The 12939-nt window shown below is 31.4% G+C and overlaps 1 protein-coding gene across 1 annotated transcript; it reads left to right on the forward strand.

The window, feature by feature from the left end:
- The first annotated feature begins 10116 nt into the window (after positions 1–10116).
- On the forward strand, positions 10117–11129 carry LOC120071990 (pathogenesis-related protein PR-1-like). The gene has a single exon (XM_039024419.2). It carries the CDS (start codon positions 10313–10315, stop codon positions 10817–10819), a length of 507 nt encoding a protein of 168 aa, XP_038880347.2. The 5' UTR covers positions 10117–10312; the 3' UTR covers positions 10820–11129.
- Positions 11130–12939: the final 1810 nt, after the last annotated feature.

Raw genomic sequence — 12939 nt, forward strand, 5'->3', positions numbered from 1 at the left:
GTACCTTTGGGACCTAAAAATGAGATGATCACACTTACGAGATGAATTAAGTTAGTTAATGAATCCTTGACCAAAACAACGGTAGCTAAAAACTATAGGAATAAGATTTATTCTGGTAATAGTAATTGGCTGAGATTATCTCAATTCAGAAACATAGGAGTGCAAATTTCAATAATTTCTATAGGATCAGAAACATGCATGAGATTCTCAATGAGTGTAGCTGAGGCATTACCTTGATCAACATGCAAGTCCACTAAAGTAGGAAAATGATGAGGACTCAAACGACTCCTTTTGAAGATAGTGGAAGTAGAACCTTTCATTCGGACGCCAAAAGAATTAACCTTTGAAGTCGAACCATCCGACTTAACATTGTGAGAACGTTTATTCGACTTGTGAGGGTTTACCACAAACGTGCGAGTATTACAAGCATGACTCCTTGTATCCCTCATGACGAAAGCACTAAGAAACTGAAAACTCAACACAAAATAACTGAACTCATGGTTCAAACGAGAAGACCAAAATCGCAATGAAGAAGACAGTTGAGAGAGACAAATCTGAGTCTCTATGAAGACTCAACACGATTTAAATAGAACCGAGCAAACACTTTAAAACTCGCAATAAATGGGACATCAATCAAAGGGTATGAAATACGACCATCATGCCACATCTCCCAATACATCATAACTGACATTAATGGCTATAATGGCAGCTTGCACAATCCAAGAGCTTCCCTTAATGATTCAAATGTAACGACATCCAGGGATTTGGTGAAAATGTCTGCAATCTATTTATTTGTTCTAATATGCTAAAGAGCAATGACTTTTTTTTCTACCAATTTGCGAATAAAATGATGTCTAATGTCGATGTGCTTTGTTCGAATACATTGCATTGGATTCCTTGAAATGTTTATGGCACTCATGTTGTCGCAATACAAGGTTATAACATCTTAGAACACATTATACTCAACCAACATTTATTTCATCAAGACTAATTGAGCATAACTACTACCATTGCAACATCTTTGGCTTCGGAAGTAGATAGGGATACACAATTCTGCTTATTACTTAACCATAAGATAAGATTATTGCCTAAGAGAAAACATCCACCTTATGTACTTTTTTTTTTTATCTTCAATACACCCAGTCCAGTCAACATCGCAATATCCCACTAGAAAAGGATTTGCATCAAACGTGTACAAAGAACCATAGTCAATCGTACCATGCATATATTTTAGGATTCTTTTCACGCTAGTCATATGACTGGTTATTGGGTTGGATTGATACCGAGCACAGACACCCACGACAAAAGCAATGTCAGGATGACTAGTTGTTAGATACAACAAGTTCCCTATCCTACTTCTACAAAGGCTATCATCAATCTGTTCAGCTTCAGATTCTTGAGTGACTTTGGCATGAGTGGCAGCTGAAGTACGTCTTGGTTGAGCGTTATCAAGCCCAAATTTTCTCACCATATTTTCAGCATGCTTCTCTTGAGATAGGAACATCCCCTCTTCCATTTTCTTGATTTGTAAGCCAAGGAAGTATGTCAACTCTCCCACCATACTCATCTCGAACTTATTTTTTCATTTGATCAACAAAGGCATCTACCATACTTGGAGGAATTCCCCCAAAAATGATGTCATCCACGTAGATTTTGGCAATAATGAAATCCCAAGCAACCCTCTTTATAAATAAGGTCTTATCTATTCCTTCACGAGTATACCCATTCTTAATTAAGAAGATTGCTAATCTTTCATACCAGGCTCGTGGTGCTTGCTTTATACCATAAGGTGCTTTCTTAATCCTGTATGTCGAGGACATGTTGGATCAACAAACCCTTTGGGTTCAACAAATACTTCTTCATTTAAATACCCATTAAAGCACTATTGCTCTAATTGACATCCATTTGGAGCAGTTGAACTTGTACAAACATGAGATTCCCAGAAAGAGACGAGTAGCTTCCAACTGTGCAACTAGAGCAAAGGTCTCATCAAAATCAACTCTCTCTATTTAAGTATAGCCTTATGCAACCAGCCTGGCTTTATTTCTAGTCACTACTCCATTTTCATCAAATTTATTTTTGAACATCCACTTAGTGCCAATTACATTTACATTCTCTGAACGTGGAACAAGAGTCTACACTTGGTTTCTAGCAAACTATTCTAGTTCTTCCAGCATGGCATTGATTCAGAACTCATCTTTCAAGGTTTCATTCACATTCTTGGGTTCCACTGGTGATGTAAAACACACATTCTCAATTATTTTCAAGTAGCAAACTATGTCCTTCTTTCGAGTAGTAATCCATGAATTCAAGTTTCCAATTATGCTACTAGAAGGATGAGCCTTATGTATTCTAATGGAAGGAATAGGTTTATCACTATTGTTTGACTCATCAACCTCTATAACTATAGGTGACTGAATGTCACTAATAATGTCAAGAGTATCAGTAGAGTCATCAAGACCATACAATGTTGAGTTTTCACCTTTAACTAATTTTTCAGTATCTCGCAATTTATGGCCTTCTTTATCATCATTACTTTCTAAAGTTGGTGTTAAGTCATTTACCATAATGTTTATTACGGGTTGTGTTCGCTTATTAAAAACCCTGTAGAGTCTGCTGCTCGATGAGTACCTGAGAAAGATCCCTTCATCTGGTTTAAAGTCCCACTTCCTTCTATTTTCACGATCAGCTAGGATATAACATGTACTACAAAAAACATGAAATACTTCACATTCGATTTTCTTCCTTTCCAAAGTTTATAGTTTGTGCTAACAATACCTAGACAAGTGAAACTCGATTGTGAATATGACAGGCTATATTTAAGGCTTCAGCTTAGATGTGTAGAGGCATCCTCTTAGCATGACGCATAGCACAGGACATTTCTTGGAGTGTGCGGTTTTTCCTTTCAACAACTCCATTCTACTGTGGAGTTATAAGAGTAAATAGCTCATGTAGAATGCCTTCAGAAGCATATAACTCATCAAATTCAAAATTTTTAAATTCCTTCCTGATCACTTCTAATACGAATGATGTTTTTCTATTGTTCGCGTTGAACTTGAAGATACAATGTCTGAAAAACTTTAAAGGTGTCAAATTTTTCTCTGATAAATTTCACCCATACATTGAAGGTGTCGGATTTTTCTCTAACAAATCTCACCCATGTGTAACGAGAAAAATTGTCCACACATACGAATACATACCGCTTCCCCTCAAACCTTCAACTTGCATGAGACCCTGAAATGTATCCAAAAAGTGCGTTTTTTGAGCTTAGAATTTAGTTAGTTTTATGCTTAATTTGAGATCTTTGATGCTTTTATTGTTTGATTATAGGAAATCGAGCAATTGGAAGAGAACAAGCAATTTTAGAAGATTAATGATCAAATTACCCCCAAAAAGATCAAGGATTTGACCTAGGGTAATGATCAAAGGAGAAGAAGGAAAGAAAATTTGGAAATCGAAGGCAGGACAAGATTGGTAATACTACCCCATGACGTTGCAAGGTAGAGAGCTCATGGAAATAGGGCAGCATCGCAATGCTACGATTAGAAGGGGCATTATGGATGAATTAATGGCAGCGTTGCAATGCTTCCTTGGAGCTTTGCAACATTGCGACTGCTGGCTATATAAACAGTTTATGGCCGAAACGATTAGAGAAGCCTGATTTGAGGTTGAAGAAGGCCAATGGAGGCACTTTTAGGGCTATTTTGAGAGCGTAAAGCAATATTTCGGTGAGAACTCCCTGGGGAGTGTAATTCTGGACAGAGGTGACATCTCAAAGCTTCAAAGGATCAAAGATTTGAAGAGATCATTGGGTTGCGATTCCGAATTCGAGGATGAGAGTCAAGAACACGGCTTGCAATTTGTTTCCTCTTTTATGTTCTGTCCTTTATATTTAGAAACCTCGTGAATGGTCTATATTTGTGTTGTAACCATGAGTGACTGATTTGTGTTTCTAGGCTGTTGATCTAGTTTTATGGATTACGAAAACTGATTTAGTTATTTTGTGGATTGAATTTATGCATAATTATTTTAGCATGTTTGTTTTCAATGCTTTTGATTAACTGATCATTAATTGAATGTTCTTTACTTAATGTCTATCTCGAGAGAGAAGGTGTTGAGTTGAATCTAGAATGTTAAACTGTTAATCAAGTATGCACGAGAGTGATAGGAGATTAATAGAGATTGTCGATGGAGAAACTTAATGCTATGGCTAGTCAAACTATGAAAGAGATTGGGTCGATGGTTAGTCATTAGAAAGGGCTGAGCTCGAGAGAGAACACCTGGATAAAAGACTCCTAGATCTTAATTTGCATGCGTCAATCTAAGGTCAAAGTAATAGGTTTGGTTAATTCGTTTAACGAAATCATACCCTAGAACGTGTCTTTGTCTAGATTCACCCCAGTTTTATCTTTTCTTGCTTTTTAGGATTGGATTAGATTAATTCTTATCATAGTCCTGTCCTCTAAATAAAATTAAAAGAATCTCTGAATAGCTAAAAGAGTCAACCCAATTCCTCAGAGAACAATACTCGGTCTCTTGACCGTTTTACTATATTATAATTTGACATATGCACTTGCGCTCACCATCAAGTTTTTGGCACCGTTGCCGATGAATTGTGTTTTGAGTTTTCTAATATTTAAGAGATTTAACTAATTTTAATTTAGGGTGTAGATTATTTATTATTTTTATTATTATTTGGAGTTTAATCTTGTGTGATTTCTTGTGATGTTTGCTTTATCATGTCTTATTATAATTTTGGGTGGCCTTATAAGTTTTACCAACCTAATCTAGGTTTGACACCAACACCATCGACAATGTTTTTTAACCCAAAGTAAAAAATATAGACTTTCACGATTTAAAATTTTCCAAGCTTCTTTGGCTAATGAGTAATGTCTTTGACGAAAGATATTCTTATCAACCCCATTGAAAATTGCATTTAGTACATGAGAGTTTCCGAGGGAAGCCTCATCTTCTGCTTCTATCTAGTCTTTCTCTGGTTTGTTAGAGACTTTTCCATCCTCATCAGTGACTTGAGGATGAGTCCATCCATTCACAACAGCTTTCCAGGTCTTACTATCAATTGATTTTAGAAATGCAATCATTCTGGCTTTCTAGTATGAGTAATTAGTTCCATCAAGCACTGGAGTCTAATAGTGGATCCACCTTCTCTAATTGGTTTCATTTGCGAACAAACAACAAAAGTATAATAGCAGAACCCACTCTAATCCCAATTGAAAAATAAGTACACATAATCAAAATAAAGGGAGTGTTGATGAACACAATGATGCTGACAATGTGACCAACATAGAGAGAAAGAAATAACACACGATATGTTAACCCAATTTGGTATAACTTTACCTACGTTTGAGGGGCTTAGGGCCCAATTGAAAAGAAGATAATAATATTCAATTGGTTTACAAGAAGTTTCACTTATCTGATAAAACTACTATCAAGTAATATAGTAAACCTTAGATAGGTATTTAGTTTTGGACTCCTCATAAACTTGATATCACCTATCTTAAGATCTTCCAACACTCAGGTTCCCACTGGGTCGGAAGCTTTCAGCTTGTTCCATCTTGCACGTTTAGGTTCCCCATAAACTCTATACTTCTTTTCAAGAATCTCACACAGTTTATGAACAATTGGCAGCGTTTTTTTTCTTCTTCTTTCTGTAACAACTGCACACATTAACACCCGATCTATCAGTCAAAAACCTCACCTTAATTTTTTTTTTTTTTTTTAAAAAAAAAACTTCCTTTTATAACAACTTCTAAAAAAAAGAGACAGACAAGGTAACCAACATCAATACCAAAAAGTTTTTATCCCTTTTTAGCAACAAAACATCTTTAGTCATGTTGGCAAACTATCTGAATGTGAAATGACTATATTATATATCGTTCTTAATTATTTGTATTAAGACTTTGACAAATAAAGTATTGCCTTTGAAATTTTAATTTTTAAGTACCAACTATATTTCAAGTGTAGCATGGTTGATAAGCCTCTCACAATGTTTATAGTTGGCTAAACATATTTTTGTTCTTGTAAAAAAAAATTATAGTATTGGTCAATATTTTAGAAAGTGATTTTACACATTTTTTTTAATATTATGTGGTAGAAAAATAATAGAAAAAGTCGTAAATATATTTAACTGTATTTGTAAAACACTTATACTTATAAAAACCATAAAAACCACCGCCTCTAAAATATGGTGGTAGTAGGATTACAATTACACCTTCAAACTTTCAATTATAAATATTAAGCTCTTAAACTTTCATACGTGTTAAAATTAGACCCTCAAGTTTATCATATTTATAGAAATTGGACTCACAAATGATAAAAATTGAACTCTTAAACTTGTACAAATGTTACCATTTATACAATTATGTAAGTTTGAATGTAACCAAATTTTAACAATTTTGTAATTATAAGGGTTCAATTTTTTAAATTGAAAATTTAAGAATATAATTCCACTGCCACCATACTTCAAGACTAGTTTTTGCAATTTGTCCTAATTTATATAATAAAATTCTCTTTTTTTCAAAGTACTAAAAGCTACAGCTCCGATTGGTAATCATTTTGTTTTTTGTCTTTGTTTTTTAAACTTAAGTTTATAGACACTACTTTTACTTCTAAATTTTTTATCTACTTTTCATCAATGATTTAAAAAACCAATTCAAAATTTGAGAACGAACAAAATTAGCTTTTAAAAAGTTATTTTCGTTCTTGAAATTTGACTAAGAATTCAATCATTATATTTGAGAGAAAAGATTTAAATTATTATAAAAAAAATGTAAGTTAAAATAAAAAACGAAATTATTATGGAATGGGACTTATTTACGTTATCCAAAAGGAATGCTAAACAGAAGTTAGATGAATTTTGGAAATGTAACATACCAGTATTGGCAATAGGCATTCGTAGAAAATAATATTATTTATGAAGTCCAAATAAATATTTTATGAGTTGGCAGAGGAAAGCATTAATTTCTGAACAGTGACGTATCAGATTGAGTTTAGTAATTTTAAAATGAGAAAATTTATGAGCAGACTTTTTAATTTTAATATTAATGTATAATGATTGAAAGAGAACATTAGAACAGAGTTTTATTTTGATATAATCGTGATTTGATGGCCACACTTTTCACAGCCAATGTGCTTTCTTTATGTTCAATCAATGACACACACTCTTAACACTTTCTAAAATATTTCATTTTCGTCCATCATATCATTTCATTTGCCCAATTCATACCTCACTTTTTAATTTTATAATTATGTTTTACTTTTAAATTTAAAGAAAATATCAATTTATATCCTTATAAATTTGAGGTTGCATAAATATATATATACATATTTTTTAATGTAATACCTAAAATTTTATAAGCGAATTGAATGAATTCAATTTTCAATCAAGAATTTTGTAAAGTCGTTGAAAATCAATTTTGATCGTTCATTTCTTAATCTGACATTCCATGGAATTCTATTACAATTTATCAACTTGAAGATTCGTTTATTCAATCAACTTTTAAAAAAATTACATTATTTTAATTCTTAAAGTAAAAAATATAGACTTTCACGATTTAAAAAGTTTATTTTAACTTTGAACATTCAAAACTAACTTGTTTTACTTCTTAATATTCACTTATTTAAAAATAACAAAACAGTGATTCCTTAATATATAAAAACATATATAATTACCGTTTGTGACTTTTTTTAATCAATAAATCAACAATCAAAATAAAAGTATCAATGACACTTAATAAAAATGGTCATAATTAATTATTGTATGATATATCCGAGACAACTAATGTCTAATTTTTTGGTTTAAATGCATACTATCTTAATACACCAACAAATATATCCGAGACAACTATGTGTTTACAAACTCGTTAAAATTAAAAGAATAATGTTTACCTTTTCTATCGCCAGGTAACAATATACTTTTTGCTGGTCATCATTAAAAATTTGACAATTATTTATCTATACTAATATAAAATAGACTATATGGGAACAATCTTTATATACGTATTTTTGTTGCCCATACATTTTTAGCAAATTCCTATGCAACGATTTGTCAACATAATTTGGTTATTTTATAAGGACAACATATGTTCGACCGATCTCCACAATGGTATGAGATTGTCTATTTTGGACATAAGCTCTCATGGGTTTACTTTTGGAACCACCTAAAAAGTTGATACCAATAATAGAGATGAAAAATTTGAGAACTTTGTTTGCACTTCTAATAATCTTCCTCTCAAGCAAAGTACCACTTTGAGTCTCCCTTCATATGTCCACTCTCGAATGCCAGGAGAGGCTCAAAGAGCAAAGTTGGATAAAGCATAACCATAGATCATTTTGTGGAATATAATGTACTTAATATCGACCACCTATCGCACCCTTAATGTCCTCTCGTTGAACAAAGATAAACTCCTCACGTCGGTCTACCCGACTTGGTAGGTCTATTCTCTTCACCCAAATTCACCCATTTTGATAAAAGCTCTACTTGCTTGTTGCATCTCAAGCACTTTTTGTCCGATTTGGAGATTCATCAACAAGATTTTTGGTATACTTTTTTGTTCGGAATCACTGAAGATCTCACATACACAACTAGATTCAGATCATGACTCTGATGTTATTTGATAAGGATAAAGAAACCTCTACGTATCTCTATAATTGTATGATATTATCTGTTTTTGGCATAAACCCTCATGACTTTACTTTTGGAACTATCCAAAAGATCTCTTCTACCAATGAAAATAATTCTCATCTAAATCACTTTTTTTCTAACTAATATGTGAGACTTTATTTACACCTAACCATTCATAATTACTCATTTTTAAACTTTGTGTTAAAACTTTGACATTGAGAAGTGTTCATTACTAATTGTTTTTCTAAAAGAAAAAATTTCATCACATCTCTCTGTTTGTGCACTCCTCTCTGCTGGCTAGTTGTCAAAAAGTTGACAATGATATTAATTATAATATTCTCTTTAGTTAGTGTGGAGGTTAGTGTTTTACAAAGATTAAAATTCATTTCCCCCCAAAATGTTAGATAGGCATTTAAAGTCCACACATAAAATAGGGCCAACACAGTCCAATTTGATAATGATTTGATTTTTTTATTTTTTTATTTTTAAAATTAAATCTATTTTTTCCCTCATTAGTTATTATTCTTTACTATAGTTTTTATTTTTATTGTGTTGAGCAAAAGAGATGAATGCGTAGCCATCCAAAAACAAAATTAGGTTTTTACAAACTAATATATTTACTAGGTCTCGTTTGGTAACCATTTCATTTTTTATTTTTTCGTTTTTGAAAATTAAGCACATAAACATTACTTCAATCTCCAAATTTTTTTCATTTGTTATCTATTTTTTACTAATGATTTGAAAAATCAAGCCAAGTTTTGAAAACTAAAAAAATAGCTTTTAAAAATTTATTATTATTTTTTAAATTTGGCTAAGAATTCAACCATTATATTAAGAAAATATGCAAATTATGGTAAGAAATTAGAAGAAAATAAGCTTAATTTTCAAAAACAAAAAACTCAAAACGAAATGGTTACCAAATAGGTCTTAATTTTCGAAACTTGATTTGGTTTTTAAAAATATTAGTAAAAAATATACAACAAAGTAACAAGGAATAGAGATGTAAGAGATGTTTGTAAACTTAACTTCCAAAAACTAAAAATCAAATATCAAATAATTATCAAATAGAATCTTAATAACAAAAATTGAAAATTTTAAAATTGAGAAAATAAGAATAGCTTGATAACCATTCATTAAAAAAAAGAAAATTAATGCTAATTCTCATTGATTTCTTGATTTATTTTCACTATTATTCTTGCAAACAAATAATATGTAAATTCTTAATTTTTTTTCAAAAAAATTAACTGTAGAAAAAAAAAGCAAAATATAATAAGCTATTTTTTTTAAAAAAAAGGAAAATAAGTAAAATGATTATTTGGTGAACCTAAATGAAACAAAACCAACTTAAAGGTGAGAGATGAAGATAAAATTGAATTATGAATTTTGAAGAGGGTCAATAATTTGATGATGAATAAATAATATTACATGAATGAGGAAAAAGATGAGCAATAATATAATGTAATAGGAAAAAAAAAAAAAAAAAAAGAGTGGTAATCATTATCGAACATGGGTGCCACCCCATAGTTGACACACAACTTTCCTTTATCCAACTACTCGACTCCAAAACCATTCCTTTATAAATATCCAAAAAAATTTAAAAGAAAAAGCTGCCCAATCAAATCCACCTCCAAGAGCTCAATTTTGGAGGAGTAGCCAAAAAAAAAAAAAATGCATGCAAATTTTCTCATCCCCATCGCCATTTTCATCCTCCTAAGCTCCACCAGCCACGCCGCCGCAGCTCCGTCGCAGTCCAACAGAATCCTACAAAAGCAATTCCTCGGCCCTCACAATGCCGCCCGATACGCCCTCCGATTGTCCCCTTTAGTTTGGGACCCCAAATTGGCTCGCTACGCACAGTCCTACGCCAACAAACGGCGTGGGGATTGCGCCCTCCGCCACTCCAGCGGACCTTACGGCGAAAACATCTTCTGGGGCAGCGGCAATGCCTGGACTCCAGCACAGGCCGTCGCCGATTGGGTATCGGAGCGCAAATGGTATAGTTATTGGGCAAATTCTTGCGTGGAAGGTGAACTATGTGGTCATTATACTCAGATTGTGTGGCGGTCGACACGGCGGATTGGGTGCGCTAGAGTCGTTTGTAACGACGGTAAAGGTGTTTTTATTACTTGTAACTATGACCCTCCAGGTAATTATATTGGGATGAGACCTTATTAGAATTAATCTTTTTTAATATATATATATATATATAAATATAAAGGTATTAATTTATATTTTATTTTTAAGGGGTTTGGAGTTTGTATATTATTATTTGGAGTGGAAATGGAAAAATTGTTTGTAAAAGTTATGTTGTTCATGTCTTTGTCATATTTTCACATGTAATTGATTGATTTTATGTGCTGTATCCCTTAATATATATGTATATTTTTTTTCTCCTGTCTTATTCAAGGAGTGGTGTATATTTCCATACCCCTCCAAATAAATTTTACATTAAATATATATACTCCTTTTTGTTTATGGATTAAAATGCCTCTCAGGAAGATTTTTTTTCTTCTTTTTTCCCCTTGTCGTCTTCAAATTATTGTTATTGTGGTGATTTTTTTTAATATATATATATATATATATATATAAATTATTGTGGACATAAGAGTCCGAAAAAGTAAAATAGTTCATGTGTAGCTTTATTTTTGTGTTGAAATATTGTGAATATTTAACTAGCTCACCTTGAGGAGCAAGCATTTTTTTTTAATCTCTAGTACATTTTAATTCTCTCTTTAATTTGATTAAGTTTACTTTTACAGTTAATTAAGTTAAACTCACTACTATTGACTTATCTTATTATCTTAAAACTTTCAAATTGCTAAATAGGTAAGAGATATAAACAATAATATCTAAATGACAATCAATATTAAAATTTATTTTTCTTAAAAAAATTAAAATTTGTTTTCAGCAATAATTGAGCGTGCCAATATTTATTTTTGTTTATTTAGTGAATAAGATAACAGTTGGATAATTAGTATATAATTTAGTTAATATTAGTTTAGTTTGTTTATTTGTTAATTTAAAATTAATAGCTTATTTGACATTTTTTTTAACAATTCTTAAATTTCGAGGTTAATAATACAAGTTTATGTGTGTGAACATATGAATGAATTTATTTAATGAAATATTTGTTTGTAAGACTATAAGTGTGACTTTATTTCAAGATTGTATCTTTAAGAATTATTTTGAAATAGAACTTACCTTGGTTTTTCTTGTTTGACCAGATTAAATCCACTTCATCTTGGTCAATCAAAATTATTCATTTCTAATGTAAAAATAAATATTTCAACATTCCAAATAGTCATAGAGGTTGGATGCAGTAAATTTAAATATGAAAAATAATTGCAAGTGATCTAATAATAGATTTTCTATTAATTTAAGAAGATCACATGACAAAGTCCTTCTAAAAGGACAAGTCAAATTACAATCTTATTATAAATTTGCTCCATAGGCAATAATTGTGTATTATAATGAAATAGGTTGTGCTACATAATATATATAGGCGATGATTGAGATCGGAAAAATTCAATTGATTTGAATCTAGAGCATAGTTATACATTTGTTGCAAAAAAAAATAAATAAAATGTGCAAGAATGTAATCTGATAAAATCATAGCTTAAAAAGGATATTGAATCAAGAATATGATAGAATTACACTGAGCAGTGGAGGTAGAATTATGAGTGTTTAGGCAGTCAGAAATTCTGAACGTGGAAACATGCATTTGTCGCCGCTCATTTAAACTCCCAACTACATTAGGCCTATGCTCTGAATTGTGGCTCCACAAGGCACTTAGATTCTTTTTCAGATGGGCTTTTATTGGGCCTAACACTGAGTCCAATTCAGGCCCATCTCAATAATAGTGACTTCCCATCGGTTCTTCTATTCTTTACCACATTTACACCAAAACTAAAAGTGATTATTTAGTAAAACAAAATCGAGGTTGAAAGTATAAATCTTAAAGTAGAGATCGAATGGAAATAAAACTCAAATCAATTGAACAATAGAATTTAAAAACTAAATTAAAATCAAATTCAAAATTTAAGGACTAAAAGTGTAACATTTTGAATTATACGGACCAAAGGGAAACGAGACCTAAAACCTACAAATCAAAAAGGTATTTTTCCATTTTCTAAGTTCAACCATTGTGAAAGTGAGGATGAAACTACATTAATCTTTTGAATGATAATTGACGACTTATCTCTACTTCGAATTAACATTTATGTTTTTATTAAAAAAAACATGAAATTAAAAATCTCTAACATTATACAATATTCATAAAGAGTATTAACGTTTTA

This window comes from Benincasa hispida, chromosome 2 (assembly GCF_027475165.1).
Source record: "Benincasa hispida cultivar pf3 chromosome 2, pf3_genome.v1.1, whole genome shotgun sequence".
NCBI classification, from domain to species: domain Eukaryota; kingdom Viridiplantae; phylum Streptophyta; class Magnoliopsida; order Cucurbitales; family Cucurbitaceae; genus Benincasa; species Benincasa hispida.